This window comes from Ostrinia furnacalis, unplaced genomic scaffold (assembly GCF_004193835.3).
Source record: "Ostrinia furnacalis isolate ACB-3 unplaced genomic scaffold, ASM419383v2 OfSCF7173, whole genome shotgun sequence".
NCBI lineage: Eukaryota > Metazoa > Arthropoda > Insecta > Lepidoptera > Crambidae > Ostrinia > Ostrinia furnacalis.
This window is the reverse complement of record NW_021137412.1, coordinates 86,493-108,131: the sequence shown is the minus strand read 5'-3', so window position 1 is coordinate 108,131 and position 21,639 is coordinate 86,493. Positions and strand designations below refer to the sequence as shown.

Sequence of the window (21,639 nt, the reverse complement as noted above, 5' to 3'; positions counted from 1 at the left end):
AGTTGTACACATTTATGACGTAACAAACGATATAGATAATAAACATGAATAAGATTTGACATTCACGAACAGTATCGAAAGCATGGCGGCGCGGCGCATGTTTGTTATGTTGAGATAAGAAAGAATTAAATAACTTTCAATAAATAAATACCAATGTATTTTTGTTTTCTACTACTGTTACATGACATAATTTAGCTAAACAATTTATTTATGTAATACCAGTCAGACATTTTGTCAAGATGTGTACACACAAGTATACAAATGTTGTCCAAATATTTTTTTCTAACCTTTATCGATAAAATTATAAGATAAGTTAGATCTGATTTACAGTAGAACGCCGATTATCCGAATTAATTGGGACCGGGGTCGATTCGGATAATAGAGAATAAAGTCGGATAATCGGTAATAAAGAAAAACGAACTGTCACGCATAGAATAAAATATAATAAGTTTAATAAACGGCACAAATTCTTGGGATAAGTGGCACAGTAAAACATAATTTAAATTACCATTTTGTGCCACAGTAAAAACTCCGTTCCATGTCATGGTCGGGCCAGGAATCACAACACACAATAACGCTCACTTGAACATTTCAATCAGAGTAAGTTGCAACCCTATCTAGCCTTAAAAAAAATACAAAGTATAAAAATTACTTGGTTTTAATTTTTTATATTAAGAGCGTTGTCACATTTTTCATGCAGAAATCGAGAATTTGGCAGATTTCGAAATGATTTTAGTCATATAATTTATTGTTATAGCTTCTTTTGACTTATACCATCGTAATTATCATACGTTTTTCCGGAATGTCTATTGACAAAATCTCGTTCAAATTGGATTTTTGCCTACGAAAACAGCGAATTTCNAGCCAAACGATAAAGGCGTCGGACTAGCCGTTCGAACCCTGCCGGGGCTCGACTTTTGTGGTGAACTCACTTGTAATACAATCATATTTAGCTTACCACCGTAGGGTGAATTCTTTAAAAAATTGCTTTTTCTCGATTTTATTCCTTATGCACATTGTTTTAGGAGCGAGAAGCGTCGCAAGTTCGCGAACACGGAGCACTCGGACCCGGACTCGTACTCGTGGTACGTGATGCGCGTGGCCGTGCTGCGGCTCGCGCAGATCAAGCTGCAGCACTTCTTGCAGCTGTGCGGCATTGAGATGTCGGGTACGTGTACTAATTATATTATTATCATTTATTTTTGACCTTCAAATTTTTATAGGGCTTTATGGAATATATTGCCTATTTAAGGACAGCTAACAAGACATACACACTCAAATGGAAAGAAACATTGAAATCAATACATGTTTAAAGTGTAAAGCCTGGTCTGTGAGCACGTAGAATCCCGTCCAATGACCCCAAGCTACCCATCCCTATCGCTCGCGCTTAATTATGTTGCTGTCGCGACTGTGCGACGGGCGCCCGCAGTGAGTGTGCGAGCGCGACAAGGACCAGGCTTTAGCCTTAATTAAAAGCTGTCACGACATGTGCATAGATAATTGAACCTTATTCACTTAACATAAGGTCGAAAAGCTATAATTTTTTTAAGCATGCTGTGCTCTATAGTGGGTTAAAGCCGATGGTGACGTCGTTTATTAAACAGTAGTTTTTGAATTAGTCGATGATATAAGTCAGTGTTTGAGGTATGGAAGCGACCGGGAGGGCGTCTTTGTGATGTCAAACATCAACGAGACTTCACATGTGCTCCAGACTTGTATGCTCTGTAACGTCTTATGTCGTGTAGCTCACAACATAAAATAATCTTGATCATTTCGTTAGAATGAGGATTTTCGCGATTGAAAAATCCGCCAGATGGCAATGTTTTCGTAGCTGTAAAACCGTATTGGTTTATAAACAGTTGCTCGGCAAACAGTCTTCAATCCGAACTCGATTTTTGTTAGCTTTAAAAAATGTTTGAGATGATATTAGGTTTTATTATTCTGTTGTATCTCCCTAGAACTGGCCACTACAAGCCCTACAGTGCACGGTGCATTGCGTCGCGTAGACCAGTGGCAGCAGCAGCTAAGCGAAGTATTGGAGTCACGTGCACCGCCGCCCGATTACATCCCAGGTTGCTTCCCCGAGCAGCAGACCTCGGGCCCGCCCATCAACAAGTACAGGTGCGTGTTAGAGCACTTTATCCTACTATAGTCTGGTCGCCGAGCACTTAGAATTGTGTTCAATGACCCCAAGCTACCCATCCTAATCGCTTGCGCGTAATTATATTGCTGTAGCGCTCGCACACTCACCGGGCGCCCGTCGCACAGTCGCGACAGCAATATAATTACGCGCGAGCGATAAGGATAGCTTGGGGTCATTGGACAAAATTCTACGTGCTCGAAGACCAGACTTTAGCCCCAACAAGCCCTACAGTGCACGGTGCACTACGTCGCGTAGACCAGTGGCAGCAACAGTTAAGCGAAGTATTGGAGTCACGTGCACCGCCGCCCGATTACATCCCAGGTTGCTTCCCCGAGCAGCAGACCTCGGGCCCGCCCATCAACAAGTACAGGTGCGTGTTAGAGCACTTTATCCTACTATAGTCTGGTCGCCGAGCACTTAGAATTGTGTTCAATGACCCCAAGCTACCCATCCTAATCGCTTGCGCGTAATTATATTGCTGTAGCGCTCGCACACTCACTGCGGGCGCCCGTCGCACAGTCGCGACAGCAATATAATTACGCGCGAGCGATAAGGATAGCTTGGGGTCATTGGACAAAATTCTACGTGCTCGAAGACCAGACTTTAGCCACAACAAGCCCTACAGTGCACGGTGCACTACGTCGCGTAGACCAGTGGCAGCAACAGTTAAGCGAAGTATTGGAGTCACGCGCGCCGCCGCCCGATTACATCCCAGGTTGCTTCCCCGAGCAGCAGACCTCGGGCCCGCCCATCAACAAGTACAGGGGCGTATGATTGGGTACTTTACCCTACTGGCCATAACATCATAGTAAATAGTTTTTTGGCGGTCAAGCTGTAGATCCTGGCTACACAGCAGTTGCAGTGAGAATGAGAGGTGGGAATAGTCCTGTACTAGCCATAACAAGCTGTGAGCAGCCGAACGGTAGCGTGACTGTAAAGTAAGATCCTGTCGATTACTATAGTCTGGTCCGTGAGCACGTAGAATTTTGTCCAATGACCCCTAGCTACCCATCCTTATCGCTCGCGCGTAATTATATTGCTGTCGCGACTGTGCGACTGGCACCCGCAGTGAGTGTGCGAGTGCGATAGCAACATAATTACGCGCGAGCTATAAGGGTAGCGCCATCTAGAGAGTGTAAATGCGGCAGTCCTCATTCAGTTGGTACAAAAAATGTCCTAGCATAGATTTATCGAGTACTAATATCATGTTCTCTTTTTCAGATGTCTCTTGGAAAAGCACAATACGCCATTTAACGCGAGTCTCTACAGCGCGGCGCCTGCAGGCCGTCTTTGGAGTTTCTTAGTCCGCCAAGAGCCGGTTCAGGTACGTGATAAAGCGATTAATTTATAGTAATATAGTATTAACGTTTTTCTCACCACCACCTTTCTCAAGCACGTTGACAATATACACGTCACATGCTGTTCTTACCACTACGGTCTCAAGCTCACATACATGACTTGATCATCCGCGCGATTGTTTTTACCACTGCCTCTCTTGAGCTCGTAGCTTTTAGACAAGACCTATTCTAACTATTACTTCTCTCAAGTACGTCGTTTCTGTACAAGACTAGTTCATCCGTGTCCTGGTCTTCCCATTTTCTTACCGACAATGTATTTACTTTACAAGGTCTATAACATCCACGCAGGGTTTTTACCATTTCTTTATCTGTGCAGAAGTTGTGCGTAAATATACCCGATGTACGTTTGTACNGATTAAATTGCTATTTATTAATTATTGTGTGATTGAATACTCATTGTTACTACTTGAATTCAAAGATTACTTCATCATTGTTATAAATAAATTAAAGTGTCTTTTCTATCACCACGTCTTATATCTAATTTTCTAACGTTTATCCGAAGTCAGCTTAAACTGGCGGTAATAGGCGCATTTACGTTAATATTTTTATTGGAAGACTGTTCCTTCACTTACCAGTTCGGCGAGCGATTGAAAGTGATATGCTGCCTCGAACGTGCGGCCGCGAGTGTATTAACGCCCGCCGAAGGGTCTCCATCGCTTCAGCATTCGACTGCCCCACCAGGGATACCCCATTTACGCTTAGTAGCTGGTCGTTTGTGTGTAACCTGGGAATCAGAACAATTACATTGGTTATTATTGGTTTTGACTGGGAGAATATCATTACACGCCCCTGAATTTCACATAGGTACGACTAAATAGGTACTGGGGAAGCGTACTGAATAAAAATGGCAATAGTATTAACAAAATATTTATAATTTAGTCTAAAGCACGCTAACACCCAGCCCCGCTTTTTCGGAGCCTATTCTGAATACCTAACACATAAAGATAGACTCTATAACATTAATTTGTCGACCTTAAGAATAGCCTGTTTTTAGACCTAGGTCGCTGACATAGCCCGACGGATTAGCAAGCTGAAGTGGCAATGGGCAGGGCACATAGTACGCAGAACTGACGGCTGATGGGGCAGCAAGGTTCTGGAATGGAGGCCGCGTACCGGAAAACGCAGCGTGGAACGTCTACCTACAAGGTGGACCGATGACATCGTAAAGGTAGCAGGGAAGCGCTGGACGCAGGCCGCTACCAATCGATCAACGTGGAAAGCATTAGGGGAGGCCTATGTTCAGCAGTGGACGTCCTATGGCTGAAATGATGATGATGATGGTGAGACCTAGGTCCTGGACAAATATTACTCCTGGAAAAGGATACCTATGGTTCTGATACTAACCTCCCGTCTCTAGACGCCGCTCCACCGTGCAGTACTGACTTGATGAAGATGCCGAGATCCTGAGGGTCGGGGCCCACCGTCACCTTGCCCTTCACGCTGATGCCAAGGCCAGCCTTTTCGGAGTCATGCACTGGGACATCCAGCCTTAAGACTAGCCTGTTCCGAGGACCTAGCACCTGGAAGAGAAGATAGCAATTTTGATAAGGTTGGCAGAAACCATCGTTATAGTAGCCTGTAGTATTGTTATGCCTGATGCATGCATGCCTTAAAATGCAACTGGCATCATCGTCAGGTCATTAATTCTGTCGGAGCATGTCTCTCTCATTTACTAGAGGCAAATGGAGGATTTTGCCTACCCTACCCAAGCTGGCCAGACAGGATGGGGTAGCCCCATGTTCGTATTAGTGGCCCTTCTCGACGACCTTACTAAGGGTAATCCTGTTTTATTGTGCCAAAACCACATGGCTAATTCAATGCTATGTAAATAACCCATTTCCATCGGCATTTAGAAACTAGTAAATATTAAGTAGACAAGGAATAGTTAAATTATTTGGAATCCATAACCAATTTTATCGGAATATAGAAAACTTCTGGCCACTTACCGAATTGCTCGAAGAATTCAAAGTGTCCTGTATCGCGTTATCGTTCTCCTTCAGCAGATCGTCCTTCGACGAGCTCTTCGGTATCCGGCCCCGCATTGAGCTGTTGTTCTGGTTGATGGCATTCACTATGCTAGACACGCGCCCGTTTTCCGATTTCACCTCTATTGAGTTCACGGTGTTGGGTGAACCGATCGCTTTTTCTATGTACTTCTGTGGGCTCTGCTGGGGTTCTACCCTCTGAAACAGGAAAAAGATGTTATGTATTTCGAAATTGATCAAATTTAAGGGTTGTTTTATAAATAGATTGACGCACAAGTTTTTCTTGGACTACTTTGAACTAGATATTTCAATACTATTCCTAAAGATGGAACGAAAAGATGATGTAGAATATCCAGTAATGAACCGAGATTTATTTCGTACGTGTCTAGTAAAACCTATGGCTGGTTTAACCTCTGTAGGCCTAAGATGCGCGCCGTGATAACTTTTATCGACGCCAAAATGTATGGGCAAAATCGATAAAATGGCGTGATAACCGCTTATCGCGGCGCACATCTTAGGCCTACTGGACGAGACACAATGACTTTCACATAGTTTTCTGTAATCCCGGCACACGATCGGTGAATAATAGACTTTGGGATGTTGTGGGAAGTAGTTGTAAATGAGCCAATGACTGAATAGAATGCTACGCGAGTCCGGCAATGAGACCATGTTCATTGACACCAGTCTCTTACCGTTGGTAGTATGTATGTTTGAAACGAGTCCATTTACTTTATTGGTAGTTCCGTGCTAAATGTCGATTTTATCAGAAGTGGCTACAGCATTAGGAACATTAGAAAAAGTAAGTTATGTCCAGCTGTGTGGCGTTCTGGAAGTAGTGTAAACAGTGACTAGTTAATTACCTGTGTCCGATGAGGCGCGTTCCTCTCAACAACAATCTCAACGGTAGAGTCGGTGGGCGTAGTTCTCAGCAATGAAACCACTTGCTGCTGCGTGAGTCCCGCTACTGAGACCTTGTTCACTGAGACCAGTCGATCACCAGCTCGCAATCTGCCGTCTGTTACTGCGGCTCCCTGGAAAGAAAACTGTTCGTTATTTCCGTGGACATGGCAGTACACCTAGAGAGAGGTTTGACCATTTGTAAGGAGGAAATTGCTGGAATCTGAAATCTGTTTTGGAACATCTTGGAAAATGACTCCATAAAGAAGCTACAAGATCATCTAAGTCCTACACAGATGGCATAATACAAGTATCTCCTTGAATTGAGAAGGTATCTTCTTGTCAGCGTTATGCTTCCCTGATTAGAAGAAAAAATTAGAAATTAAGGTGTACGGGTTACCGCACATATTATGTTAATGTCAACGACATACCTAATCTAGGTCACTTAGAAATAGCAATTATGCACACTTTTATACGTCACGTACGTTCGTACTTCTGCTATTCTATCATTTTATAAATAATTGTGTTATGTGAAATAAATCAGTGTTATTACGACTATCATTGGGTTTGGTTTCGTACACTAACTATCCCATACAAATCGTCGGCACTCATCCTGTAACTGTAAGACGCTACAGTTTCTTTGGTCCTTCGAGAAACAACTCAACAACGTGATCCTCATCTCTCGTCGACGCTCGGGGGATGCTGCGATCTACATCATCAAACAACTATTGAGGTTCCATCGACGCTTGGGACTTCTATCCTTACAACAGTGGCCCTACGCTAAAGGTACTTTGTGTTTTTGTGGATTTTTTACGACTGCGAATCGGTTGACTGGCCTCCCGGAAGAGGGAATCCCCGGTTTAATTGAGAAGGCGCATAAGGTCGTACTTAGTTCACTAGGACATAAGGTATCCCGGACCACTGCATCAAACTTTCACGCCGACTTGCGAGAAAGTATCATCAATCAACATACAAACCAGTGTGTGAAAAATCTTCATCTTCGGAAGTGTCACCACATGATCAACCACAAACATGGAGAGTCTACTTCAGCGCCAACACGACATTGTTGAAGCGATCAAGAAGGTAGAACGCAACTTTAACAAGGATTCCGCTATCAGGAAGACTCGTAAGTACTTGGATGAACGACTCGACACCCTTGACAAGTTATGGGCCGAGTTTCAAGGCAATGACCACAAGTTATCGAGTTATGAAAACGATAAGGATCCTTACTTCGTGGAAGATCAATACCGACAAGCAAGAACATACTTCGATTCTGTGCGTAACAAGATATCGTCGTTTCCTCCTGCAAGTGAAACCGCTGCATCAATTTCTCCTGCAGCGCTGCCCAAGTTCGTGCAACCTGAAACGGTTACATTGCCGACACCACCTAAGCTACAGCCAAGACTCACGATGCCGTCTACGTCGACAGCGCTGACGACATCTTCAGATCAGGGTCAGGCCGCCGAACTTTTATCTCTACAACAAACGAACTTCAGAGCTTTTCACCGACAAGTAAGAAGCCTGCGAATTGACGAGATACGTGACAAATGGGAANGAAACCGCTGGGAAGGGGTATCTTTGTTCAACAATTACGTCGAAACTAATAGACGTAGACTAATAAATTTACATTCGTTTTGTAGAATAGCTCAAATACTAATAATACAATGTAAATAAAACATACCTTAACGACCCGGTTTTTCTTGTGTTGGAAAATAACTGAAAAAGAAGTGAAAAAAGTAATGTATTTTTCTAATTCAATCCATTCTTACTCCCATAAAATGTATGAAATTTGTGTCTCTTTTCTTCTTCTACTAATAGATAATTTTATTGGCTATCGCATGATATAAAATATTTGCCTATTAATGTTAAGCTACCCACGCTTTCACTTGTTTTTTTAAAGAAGAGGTGTAAACTAAAAATTAAAAAAATAAATCGATGTAACTTTTCGAGAAATGGGTCAAGCCCCAAATTTGAAGTATATTCATCGATAAAATTGTTCATAGATTACGCCTTTAAAGTTTGATCACTACATGCCCGGACACACTGTATATCGGCACTTTTACTTATGCAAAAATAGGTTTAACAATAACTTATAAATGAGGAAAGCGTGCCAAAATATAAATGTCGTTCATCAATCTTTGGTGGGAAGAAAATAGTCAGAGTCACGATGTTCATTAGTGGAAGATAAACTTAGGAGGAGGGAATATCAAGTTGATTAATCAAGGGTAAAGGTCGATTCACACATTTCTGGTCCGTCACAGTTCCGGCTCAGTTAGAAAAAATATTCTTTCATACATTCGAGTTCCGTAACAGTACCGGCACAGTGCGAAATATTCTTTCATACATTCTCTATGAACATTCTCACGTCTTGTCAGTGTCAGTGACGACACAGTGCCTTCAGTGTCAGATCCGACACTGGAAATCATGGACTTATCACTGAAACTCCGTGAACTACTTAATGTAACATTTAGCTGGAAGCTTTCCTAAGAAATGCCAAATAAAATAAAATAAAACTGAGTCTAGGCTAACATCTTCTTCTTCTGCCTCGCCTTATACCGTTACGCGGGGTCAGCTTTCCTAATCATGCATCACCTTTTGAGTACAGCCATGTATGTTGAATCATTGACGCTACACATAATCAGTCATACAAAATACAAAGCGAACGCGTTGACGGATCTGTGGCTTCACGGATGTGTGTGAATCGACCTTAAAAGTATATTCATACTACCGGATCTCATATAAGAGAGCACGGAGTAGGGACGGACTTAGAGGCAACTAAACGAACCTAACGGACGGAGTATGTCTCTCACTTAGCTTGTTGCAATATTTTTGTTATTTTTAATACCTGATCTGAATGCTCAAAATACACAGAGAATATAAAAAAATACTGCAAATGATATTTCTGTTTGTTTTCCCCCATCCCGTCACATTTTGTCGTAAAAAAACAACAAATAAGGGCCCAAACATCAAACAAATGTGAATTAATAATTACAGGATGGTTCATATCATTCAAGCAAACTCAATCCAAATAAAAACGACATGTGGCTGACAAACAAAATAAAGGAAAATACACATTCAGGGTACAAAAATATAAAGAAAGAGATTTTCCTTCATCATCAATCATCAATCATCAACAGCCCTTTACAGTCCACTGCTGGACTATGAGCCTCCTCCACTATGGTGGAGGGATTTGCCATAATCTCCACGCTTGGCAGGCGGGTTGGAGATCGCAGTTTAAAAGATTGATGTTTTTCAGAGAGCGCTGCTGCCCATTCTCTGTTTGTTGTGTAGTCCCTAAGTTTAGCTATAGTTTAAATATCGATATCGTTTAGACTTTCATTTGTAGGCTCATTCATACTCAGATGGATTGGAATGGAAATACCTGCTAGTTTGCTTGGACTAATCGATAAGATCAAGTTTACTAAGTTAAAAATTCTGGAAGAATGCTGGCCTTGCAGAAATGTTGGCCTTGCCTTCCACAAAGGCTTAGTATTGCTATCCAGCGAGGAAATGGAGTCAGCATCCTCTCGCCTCTTTGACTCACGGACACGCTTTCATTATTGAGCAAACATTAAGTTTTTTTTTGTTTAGTTAAAACATTTGTTGTTTTAAAATCTGTTTATTTTAGTTCACTTACTAATAGTAGAACCACATCATGAAAACGTGTGAGGGCAGGAAACACGCGGCGAACACGAGCACAAAGGCCAACACTGTGAGGGCGACCTTTCTCCGCGCCCGCATCTGTGAACAAACACGATATTAATCGTTTGAAATGTTATAGGACACATTCTTCTAGCCTGATGGAAAAAGATAAAATTGTAAATTAAATTACAAAGGTCAACAGGTTTTACTCCCCAAAAAGGGTTATTGTCTATTTGGCATCATCAAACACATTGAAATAAATTCGTCACAAACGTGAGTAAATAAACGTTAATTTACGACGAGTTTAGTATGACAAATCGACATAATACATAATATTATTGTTTTTTCCTGTGTCGAATCGACTTGTGTCAAAACTTCGAAATGCACGTGAAAAAATTAATAAATATTGCCATCATCATCATCTTAGCCATAGGACGTCCACTGCTGAACATAGGCCTCCCTCAATGCTTTCCATGTTACCCGGTTGGTAGCGGCCTGCATCCAGCACCTTCCTGCTACCTTTACGATGCAGTCGGTCCACTTTGTGGGTGGACGTCCCACGCTGCGTTTTCCGGTACGCGGCCTCCACTCCATAACCTTGCTGCCCCATCGGCCGTCAGTTCTGCTGTTCTGCGTACTGTGTGCCCAGCCTATTGCCACTTCAGCTTGCTAATCCTTCGGGATATGTCAGAGACTTTAGTCCGTTTACCGAAGTTGAATACAAAAAAAATAATTAATTTACTTCGGTTGCGTTGCGAGCGACTCCTAATCCTATCGACTCCTAATCCCCGGTCAAGTCCATTGAGACGAAAGATGTTTTCTTTCATAATCCTGGAGTCTTTCCGAGAAAACAATCGAGTAAGTCATTATTTTCTACTAATCCCGACTTTTCTTAATGACACAAATCAGTTTTCAAATCTCATAGCTGTTTTTATTTGTCGTAGAACTTTATTAACTTGAAACTCATAGATTTTTCTACTATGTCTGAGTTTTTAACTGTTTAATTTATTTATTTTTATTAGATAAACTGTTACTTCCTTCATTTGTGTGTTTGTATTTCCTTCATTGTCTATATCATTGGTCCACAATATACTATTTGAAGAATTCTAAATTATGATAATCTTTAATATTTTATCGTTACCATCACAATGACCATTGTAAATTACGCAAAAATATGCTTCAAAACTATAATTTAATACCTATTATTTAATCTTTCGTCTCCAGTTTCCATAACCATTTGTGTATTTAAATTATAAACTAGTTTTTAAGGTTTCACGACGGTTTCCTAGAAAATCAATCCAGAATAAAATGATTGCTTCAGGATCCTTGCCAATCAGTGTCTTTAGGCTGGTTTTGTGTTTCTATCGAGTTTGGATCTAGAATTCTTGAGAATTGCCCTTTCCCATTCTAGATTTTAGACTTCTAATTCAAATTGTTCTTCATAATCTGCATACCCGAAATTAATGTCAAACCAAGACAGTTCGCAGACTGTGGACTTTTAGTTGGCCGATAGTTTGGTCGGGCTGTTAATTAGTATGGAAGTACAAATTCGAAGCCGATCCAAGTCTGTAGCTTGCAGAGTATCTGAAATTCGCTTCCGATTTCTGATCAAAACAATTTCAAGTTTCATCGTACAATTTTCCAGTGAATAATTATTCGGAACGCAGAAAATATCTATTGTTTCTAGAACGTACATTTGCGAATTATTACTTCTTTTGTGAGGAAATGAATAGGAATTTGCCTTTTTATGGGCGGAAAATATTAATAAACGGTTTCATTTTTGACGAGCTTTTATTTGTTTTTCCTTCGGCAATTAATAATGGATATTTCCTCGAGCAAATATGTAAATGTGTTTAATTTTGCTACTCATTTTCATAAGGATTTGGTAAAACAGAATTTGTGCAATAAGATTTAATATCTACGATACCTACCTACGCATGTGAAATCCTCCTATAGATATAATGTATGTATGTCAACATTTTGGTACAGTTAAAATCATGTCGGCTTGTGTTGCTGTTTATTTTCACAAATATCAAAGTTATCAAATAGTTTTTGAAACAACTAAACTATTTGTGACAGTAGAAATATCCCAGAACATAGAACAAACATGTCAGCTTGATATTTTTACGGATACGTGCCAAATTCCTACCTCGCATTTTGGTTTGAAAATCCAAGGTTTTTATAAACTACAAAAACTTGATATAAAATGTTCGAAATACTAGACAAGCAGTTCCAACCAAATAAAGATTATATCATAGCGTGTGCTAGGTCCCTAAAATAACTTTATATTATGACGTGGACGAACATTATTGTCGCTATTATACTACCATTATTTTGTCGACTACAACTTTAGCGAACCAAAACACGTCTGCTCCGACGAGCGAGAGCTCGCTGGTAATCGACTAAATAAGTTTTTGATAAGTGTCTATTTATCTAAGCGAGCAAATAACTTCACTCAGAGCAGCCTGTCTAGTAATGCATAGAAGTTTTTGCCAAACAAAACAAATTTCTGCGTTTCTCTCTTGAGCTCTTATAGATACCCAAGCGAAATATCATAAAAACTAATTAGTTATACAGGGTGGAAACGATAAGTGTTCTCACTCGATTATTTCTAAATTATACAAGATATCAAAAAACTAGTTATTGATCCTGAAAGTGCTTCATGAGATCTAACAAACGGTATCAATAAAAGATTACAGAATAAACTGGATCTATCTGAAAATTCAGTGTTTCCAGGTACCGTTTGAAAGAGCTCATGAAGCACTTTCAGGATCAGTAACCAGTTTTTCGATATATTGTGTAGTTTATAAATAATCGAGTGAGATCACTTATTCTTTCCACCCTGTAGAGTTCGCCCGATGTGGTTAGAGCAACCAATTAAACTTTGGCTAATTAAGTTTCTGCCAGAGATAATGCACTTAATAAACATGTTATAAATGTTCCAACTTGCCAGACGGTGGTCAATTAACATAAACATTAAAAGCCTTTCAAAATAAATAAATTTTGAGAGTAAAATTAGTGAAACCGAAACATTTTAACAGATTTGTTTAGATTGTTAAGTGTCATCAAATAATTTACGTTTCAGTCTTCATGTGGCGTTAAACTCGACTGAATGTTTGTAAATTGTAAAATACGTGGATTAATTAATCTCTTTGTCAGGGCAGTTGGTATTTGTTGAATTTATTTATCGAAGTAATAAATGTAACTAGACTGAAATACCTCTACAATCTACACCTTCATAGGTTATCAAAATAACCTTATGTGGGCGTGTCTGAGCTTACTTATTACACTTCATTGGCTTAAGTGATCGATACAGCTGGAGGTCACATTGGTCCCATGGAAAACGCCATAACCTTTTCTTGATGAAACCGATATTACAAATTAATTCATAAATAATTCAATTTCAATTCATGCTTAAACGTTTGAATTAAGAAACTGCCAGTGACGATTTTATTGGGTTTCATAAACCTTGCAAAAAATCGCACTGCCTAAAGCGGGAATCGATGTTTCATTTTAACAAAACTCTCTCAAGCGTTATAATCAGGCCACATTAGGGATTCTAGACAATGTAACATTTACGATTCAATCTTGGGATCGCTTCGGTAAGTTTCTAATTTAGGTAAGTACATAAATGTACGCAACTTTAGCGATTTTTTTTATTAAGTGTTCAAGATTCATTCACAAGTACACAACAATGACTATCTATGCATTAGCACATACNTTCAATATATTTAAACTTTAAAATATTTTATTTATATATATAATTAAAATAAAGGGCGGCGGATTTCCGGACGGCCCCGGGCGGCGAAAAGCCACGCTACGCCACTGAGCACATAGAATAGCACCATAACGGCCAGCGCCAGTGAGTAGTACCCCAGAAACCGGACCAGCATGATAGTGCGGGTAGTTCTCATTACTAACCTGTCTCTGCTTGCCCTGCATCTCACCAGGCACGTTATGCGTGCTCAGCACGAGATGGCGCGCCATTAGCACGTAGAATAGTGCGATGACGGCCAGTGGCAGCGAGTAGTACACAAGGAACCGGATCAGCACGATCGTGCGGATAGCTCTCGTTACTAATCTGTCTCTGCGTGCCCTGCATCTCACCGGGCACGTTCTGCGTGCTCAGCACGAGATGGCGCGCCATTAGCACGTAGAACAGTGCGATGATGGCCAGTGGCAAAGAGTAGTAGGTACACCAAGAACGGATCAGCACGATCGTGCGGGGATAACTCTAGTTACTAACCTGTCTCTGCGTGCCCTGCATCTCACCGGGCACGTTCTGCGTACTCAACACGAGATGGCGCGCCATCAGCACGTAGAAAAGGGCGATGACGGCCAGCGGCAGCGAGTAGTACACCAGAAACCGGATCAGCACCATCGTGCGGGGGTAGTTCTCCCCCCACTCTGGCGGGTAGGGGTAGCAGACGAGGAACTGAAAAGAGAATTAGGGTGAGAATCTGGGAAACTCTACTAAACTTAGCCTACGATAAACCATAAGCAATGGATGTGTAACAAGTTAACAACATCGTAGTTACATGCGTGCATTCGCTGAGGCTTAAATTTCAGAGGAATCGCGAGTAAAACTTTTGCAGAACCAGTTAGTAACAGAGTTTTGGTGTTACCTATGTTACTTTCTATTGCTCATTAATGTTTATCGTATGACACGCTATTTTTCAGCTTTGTCGCGACATGAAAATTCAGTCTTAATTGGCTTTTAAACGTTATCTATCAACGACTAATTTAGATAGGTAAATTGACATACAAATTAAAAACGTTTACTTGAAAATAAAGTACTTCTGTTATTTGACCTAATAGCTAGTAATCTGTAGTACCTAATATTATGTAGTTATTGTTTGGTTATGACCTATTTGAATACACGCAAAGATAGGTAATGTAAAAATCATGTATGTTTCGGTTGTCGGTTTTTTATGTGGCAAGATCACTAATACTGACTTAATAATTTCAGCAATGATTCAGGATATAAGTACCTACGATAACATAAGATGCTACATATTGAGCACGAATTGACGTAATCCTCACATAGGTATTTTAATTAAAAATAAACGTCAATAGTTGCTAATATTTTTATTTTTACTGTCTCTTATATTTTATTCGAGACTCAACCGCTCCGGTCAGTTGGTTATATCGAGCAGACGGGCAGACTTCTTTCTTACTTTAATAACTGCTCTTAAAAATATTGTATTTACTTATATCACTAAGGGTGGATTCGACTAAACAAGAGTAAATAAGTATTAATCTCAGAATAAATCGTAAGTTATTCGACATTTTGACATATTTCCCATACCGAAACTGTCAATGTGCCAGTTATGCCAGGAGTTATTCTCGGATAAAAGTTTGGTCGAATCGGGCGCGATCACAGGCCAATGACAGGTCGCGCGGACTGTCATGGGTCGCGCGACCTGGCATTGGCCTATGATCGCGCCGGCGATGACAATCTGTACGCGCTGGTGTGGTTGAAGCTTTACAACTTCAAGACAAGGTTTAACTAAGCACTTAATAGTCTTAATACCTTGACGACCGCGAGGCGCCGAGCTGAGACTATTGTCTCGTTTACAACTAAAGTAACCTTGCCTTTACTACATGTATTAAACCATTGTATGAGGTATAATCCTCTTACAAAACAACTCACAAGAAAAAGATTTCACCTGCCGATAGCAACAGTAGAATACAGAAAGATAAATACGAGAAAAAGGTATGTCATTTATAAGTTAGTCATTATCCAAAAAATATTTTCTAACATTTATGATCTTTATCAGTTGCCCGTTGTGAGTACATTATTATGTCGCTATAATACATAAATTCTGTTTTTCTATAATATATTCAGTTGTTTATAGTATTATTTTTTTGTTATTTGGAGAGAGGTTATTTAATTAGCTAATTTTCTTCTAGAAATGTAATAATGTTACTAGAAAATGAAATCATTTTCACCGCGCCTTTGCAAGCTTGATCCTAAGATGCCTTTCACCCTTAAAGTGACAACTTTTAAAGATTCAGTGGCAGAAGCTAAGGTAAAATGGCACGATATGAGAGATGCTATAGTGCTGGCACTGACTACTAGCATGGGCTGATGATGATGAACAGTTAGGCCCAGAACAGACGGTGCAACGCAACTGCAACGAAACTGCAACTTTCTGATGATTCTGATGATTGAAACTGAAACTGAAAGTTTCAAACTGGTTGCGTCATGTGTGGTCTCTCAACGGACGCTATGGCAGAAACTTAGATGCAACTCAAAAGTAACTAGCAGTTGCAGTTTCGTTGCAGTTGCGTTTCACCGTCTGTTCTGGGCCTTATAGTTCTTGCAACTCACGAAGGCGAGTGAGCTTTACTTGTGTGTGTACGTGTACATGCACATAACGATATTTATTTATTTATTTGTAATAGGTATACAAACAGTTTACAGTGTAATGTCACTTGTAAAGCTCACTCGCCTTCGTGAATTGCAACAACAATATAAATTTTACTCACCTGTGTGGTAGGGTTGACGACAAACGCCCTTAGGTAAGAGCCGACATAAGCGGGGGTGGCCAGCAAACCAGCCAGTATCCAGATACCGACGGCTGTTGCTACTGTCACTCGTGTAGCCCTTTTACTGCCACCTGTAAATAAAAACTCATTTGAAAAACAATACTTTTACCAAATTATAATTAACTTGAAAAATTCGAACTGCCTAGGGCAGGAAACGAACCCACGCCCAAAAAGGGCTTTCTGGGCGAATGCATTCAAATATTTATAACACTGCACTTAACACGCCACCAGGCTATAAATAAATACAGGACAAAACCTGCAAAATTACTTCTAAGTATTTTCCAAATATTGGGTCACATTTCATCAGTCACTACTTAGATGTTGGTAATTAAACCTCTATCAAAAAGCATGAGCGACGTTTGTATCATAAAACTTTGTTGAAGTGGTCCAATCGAACTCAACAAATTAAAATTTAGTAATTAAATCTCAAGATACGAAAAGTTACTGTTTGTTCAATCTAAATCTGTTTTATGTCACGAAAAAAAAAACAAAAAACGATCGCTAATAAATTACAATTTCAATAAAAAAGAAGAAAACCTTTCTTAGTGGCCAGTTTAACAAAAGAGGTTCTAACGTGACATTAAGTAACTATTTTTTTAAATTATTTAGCTAACATCACGTTCAAACCTCTTTTGTTATACCTACATATAAAATTTTCTGTTGTAGCAATCTTTGTTTATAAAAAAAAGAAAACGTAAGTACTGTACGCGTTGCTCTAATTTATTAATTCAGTTAGTCAACTTCCTCCATGATTCATGCAGAACAAAAATATCGTACTTTTACCGCCACGAGTCATTTATAAACAGCATTAAATCAGTCTACCCCACATTCACCGTGAACTTCGACCCGCCTGACCTATACCACAAACTAATTAACATCAGAAGGTCTGATTACAGATACCGTATGAATTTTAATGCCTAACTCGCACACTATCCTTTTGACCTTACGAAACAGAGGTCCCGTGTGGTTAGTGGTAATAGCGACATAGAAAAGGCTTTGCCAAATCAGCAGTTAGGTCATGCCTGTATTTGAATTGAAATCAAGTCGTGACTGGACTTTCTGCGCTTAATGTTTCAATTCTGTAGCTTTTCTTCCATAGATTTAGTTTTAGCAATAGCTATGTAATGTATTTTTTTCTTCGTTAAATAAAAATTCAATGAACCTTCATGTATGCTCTTACGTAGACTATAAGTAAGTATTGTTTTTTTTTTTCATCTGAGAAAAGAAAATGCATACAATACATACAATGAAGATAAATTTCCCAAGGCAAGTCTAAAATCAAGTTAAAATTGCTTTGCTCTGTCATTAAAATACCCTTTGTCAAGTTTTTTCTCAATAATATTATTTGAGCAGTAGACCCTTTGCTTGTTACTTCCTTAGAAATTCCTTGAAATTATAAGTATTTTCTTGTGATTTTTTTTGCGAGAAATACTTAAAGACCTACATGACTTATTAAGTTACCCCTTTCTTAGTATATTTCTCAACTAATTAATAACTAAACGCTGTCAACTTTTTACGAATCTATTGTCTATTCGGCCGAAGCCCGAATCTGTGTGCTTTTTTTTTTTTTTTTTTTTTTTTTTTTTTTTTTTTTTTTTTTTTTTTTTTTTTTTTTTTTTTTTTTTTTTTTTTTTTTTTTTTTTTTTTTTTTTTTTTTTTTTTTTTTTTTTTTATGGCAATCCGCGCAGTATGCGCCGTGCCAGAGTCGAGTAAAACGGGGAAACGGGGAGATTAAAATATTTTCGGCAACGGATTTAAATTTAGGAAATTAGGATCAGGNCGCGCTTTCATCTGTGTGCTTACCATGAGTTTACGCTAGGTGTGCTCGCTAGCGACTGCGTAAAAAAAAAAATGACATTAAATGTATGACATATTTTGCAGCGCCCCTAGCGGCTACTTTCAAGAAATAAAATCTTCATAGATTTTTTTTTTCAGAGCACACATAACGAGACACAAATGAAAAAATAATCATTGTAATGATTATTCATTACAATGATTATTTTTTCATTTGTGTCTCATTCAAATCGATATCTAAATTTAAAAATTCGAAAATGGCCGCATTCGAAATGTAGGCAATGACGTTACTGTATTCGGCTTACTTATAAACTCTTCAACTTTCAGAGCACTTTTCAGAACAATGAACGTTGTGATTAAATTGCATTGTCCCGGACAATTGACTAATTTCGAATGGTTACAGCTGTTTGGAATTTTGCTTTTAATTTGTTTATAGTGGATTGATGCGATTATACGAGTTGTGCTTCTCAAAAACTTAAAAGGGAAAAAAAACAAAAAACTACCACTTTTTAAGCAATAAAAAAGAAAAAACCTTACTTGGTGGCCAGTATAACAAAAAAGGCTAAGGCTGGGTAACAAGCACCACCTAAATTTGCCCGTAACAATAACGATAACCGATGTTGTATTTTGTATGGAGTTTGAAAGATTTTTGACGATTGTCAAAGTTAAAATAAGATGTTGCAACCCAGCCTTATAGTTACATTAACTAGAAATTAAGTTTTAACCCTATAAGAACTATGTTGTAGCAAATCTAATTGTTTAAAAAAAGAAAAACATATAAGTATGCGGAGGTATAATTTTAGTAAGTACGCGTATAATGTAAGTTAGCTAACTTCCTTAATGTTTCATGCAAAATCAAACATCGTATTTTTGCTGGCTTGAGTCATTTATTTTGTGACAAAAAATTATGTGGTCTTACGAACTGTCGACTGTAATATAAACTGAACATAATCCTACACAAATAGCTGTAGGATTAACGAGTTTGGTGTGTAACGAATCAGTGGGATGACGGATGAAAGATAGTTTATAATTTGAACGCTGAGTGATGGTCTATGCAGGAAACGGAAGTGATGAAATTGAATGAGGAACGAGAAATAGTGGTTTAACTCTTTTCTTGGCATTGTGCATTTAAAGATACGTTGACCAAAACAAAAATATGGGGGAGAAACCAAAAACTATTTTCAAAAGTTTTATTAATAATAACGTTAGCCCAAATACTACAGATTGTGTTACACAGTATAGAATCGCTACAGGCTGCACAGATTTAACAGTAATATTCAAAATGTCAGACCGTTGACAGGCGTCTACGCACCGGCTGATAATTTTTATTATTTTCGGTGTTTTTTTAAAGAATATTGGTGATTATTTGATGATAGTGCTGTTTTTTCATCCCAAAACTTGTATAATTATTCTTGTACGATGCGGATTGTCGGAATGTATCTCTAAATGCACATTGTCAGATACGTAATAATTTACTTTAAATTTTGAATGTATCTTTAAAGACACATTGCCAGGTTCTCGTTGACTTTATTTTATGATTTTTTCATAGATCTTATCGCATAAAAAAGGGATATGTTATTAGTTATTAATATTTAAAGCCGTAAATTATAATATACTGATATGAGTTTTAATCCATGTACTAAAGAATCGTTGTTTTTTGGACAACTTACGCCCGATCCCCATATTCAATCCTTCTCCAAATCCGGATTACAACTGTCAAATTGAATTCAGTTTTAGATTATATTTCCAAAATTTTCGATGCATTTACACTTTAATATTGTTTAAATAGTCTTATAAACAATATAAAAATATAAAAACATCAAAAACCGCAGTTATTTTGGCCAAAAACATATTAAAATTTGACAGTTGACAATCCAAATCCGTATAATTTGGATTAGGATTGAATATAGAAATGCAGCATTAGTGCTGCAGCAACAAAATCAGGCGCGCAAAATGCTGGTTATGGTTCCAAAATCTTGAACCAGGTCGAAAGTCAGTAGCGGTGACACTTCAGCTGATGAATTAGAAGCCGCACTAAGCCTCCTGGTTCTGTTGGGTGGTTATCTTCCTACTCAAACCAACCCAAATCACCCCAAAAAGCGAGCAGCCTGTCCAGGCTGCTGCATGCTTCCGGTTATAAAGCTGGTGATTGAAGAATTTTAGCCGGTTCGACTGCTGCATAGTTTCCCTGAGAGTTCTAGAGATCCATTTCCGCTATCTTGCGTTTCCACTGTAAGTTGGATATCTAATTATCTTCAATTAAAGACGTGAACACAGTTCGGTACCAGTTGGCATCAATACCCCTCGTATTTCTTTAATGGTCTTACAAGATTCCCATGTGCTCTTTCTGCATTTGCTTCTCCTGGATGGTAAGAGGGGTCCGAGGTTCAGGAGGTACTCCAACGACGCTGATGGAGTGGTTCTCATACATCCAAATGCAGCTATACTTACAAGGCGTTACAGACTTTGAAGTGTTTTTTTTAGTTTGTTTTCAGTTTTTTGTAAAAGATATTTATTTTTTATTTTTCAAATAAGGAATAGCCTAAGGTTTTGTAGTAATTTTCATTTAAATAACTAATTTCTACTAACAAATAAACCATGTTTTAATTTACTAAAAAGCTGGCAATGTGCACTTAAAGATACATACTATATTTCCAAAACTACATACCTAAGATTTTTTTTCGTATTTTTAAATGATTTTTACTCGTCATAAATCCAATATTTATAGTGCAAATCACAAATATTAACCAAAACCGTCGTTTCCAAGTATAGGGTTAAATGTTTAAAAAAAGAGGATGTGTGTTGTGGACGACGTAAGACGGAAGACGAACTAACTGTGTAACTATTATAGTTTAAGACGTGTAACTATTCTAGCGAGAGAAATACAACCAGTTATCACATTATTTTACTCTTGTGTTATTCATTGGAGTACCCCCATTTCCCACATAGCTATATCATTTCAAGTTTTCCTGGCTGAGAGAGTTTGAACTTAAGCAATCGACTGCAAAATCTTAATTTCGGTTCAAACGAGCAAACGAGTTAAGATTCAATTAATCTGTCCTTTGAACAAGTTCGAGTATGTGTACGGTTGTTGTTTAATTAAATCTACGACTTAGGGTTTACCCACCAATTAGCTTAACAGACAGCGGAAATTTAGTCCCGTTGAGTCTTTGGATAATGAACTTTATTAATTGGGCAGATAAGGTGGTTTATAGTGTTTTCATAGTTAGCGCACAATTTGTGTAACGAGCACACGCGAGCTTTGATT

General features: G+C 38.8%; 2 protein-coding genes across 2 annotated transcripts in view; one reads left to right on the top strand and one right to left on the bottom strand.

The window, feature by feature from the left end:
- Positions 1-82: 82 nt before the first annotated feature.
- LOC114363559 (dmX-like protein 2) lies at positions 83-3,714 on the top strand. The gene is made up of 5 exons (XM_028319317.1): positions 83-99; positions 1,026-1,168; positions 1,959-2,121; positions 3,365-3,467; positions 3,691-3,714. Exons 1-5 carry the CDS (start codon positions 83-85, stop codon positions 3,712-3,714), a joined length of 450 nt encoding a protein of 149 aa, XP_028175118.1.
- Positions 3,715-4,065: 351 nt separating this feature from the next.
- Positions 4,066-21,639, bottom strand: part of NGR-A15 (neuropeptide receptor A15) — a 76,792-nt gene continuing 59,218 nt past the window's right edge. The window contains exons 3-8 of the mRNA XM_028319382.1: positions 16,518-16,648; positions 14,272-14,460; positions 6,347-6,517; positions 5,448-5,684; positions 4,846-5,021; positions 4,066-4,225 (exon numbers count right to left, since the gene is read on the bottom strand). Of these exons, the coding sequence (XP_028175183.1) occupies positions 4,066-4,225; positions 4,846-5,021; positions 5,448-5,684; positions 6,347-6,517; positions 14,272-14,460; positions 16,518-16,648 (1,064 nt within the window). The remainder of the gene's footprint in view (positions 4,226-4,845; positions 5,022-5,447; positions 5,685-6,346; positions 6,518-14,271; positions 14,461-16,517; positions 16,649-21,639) is intronic.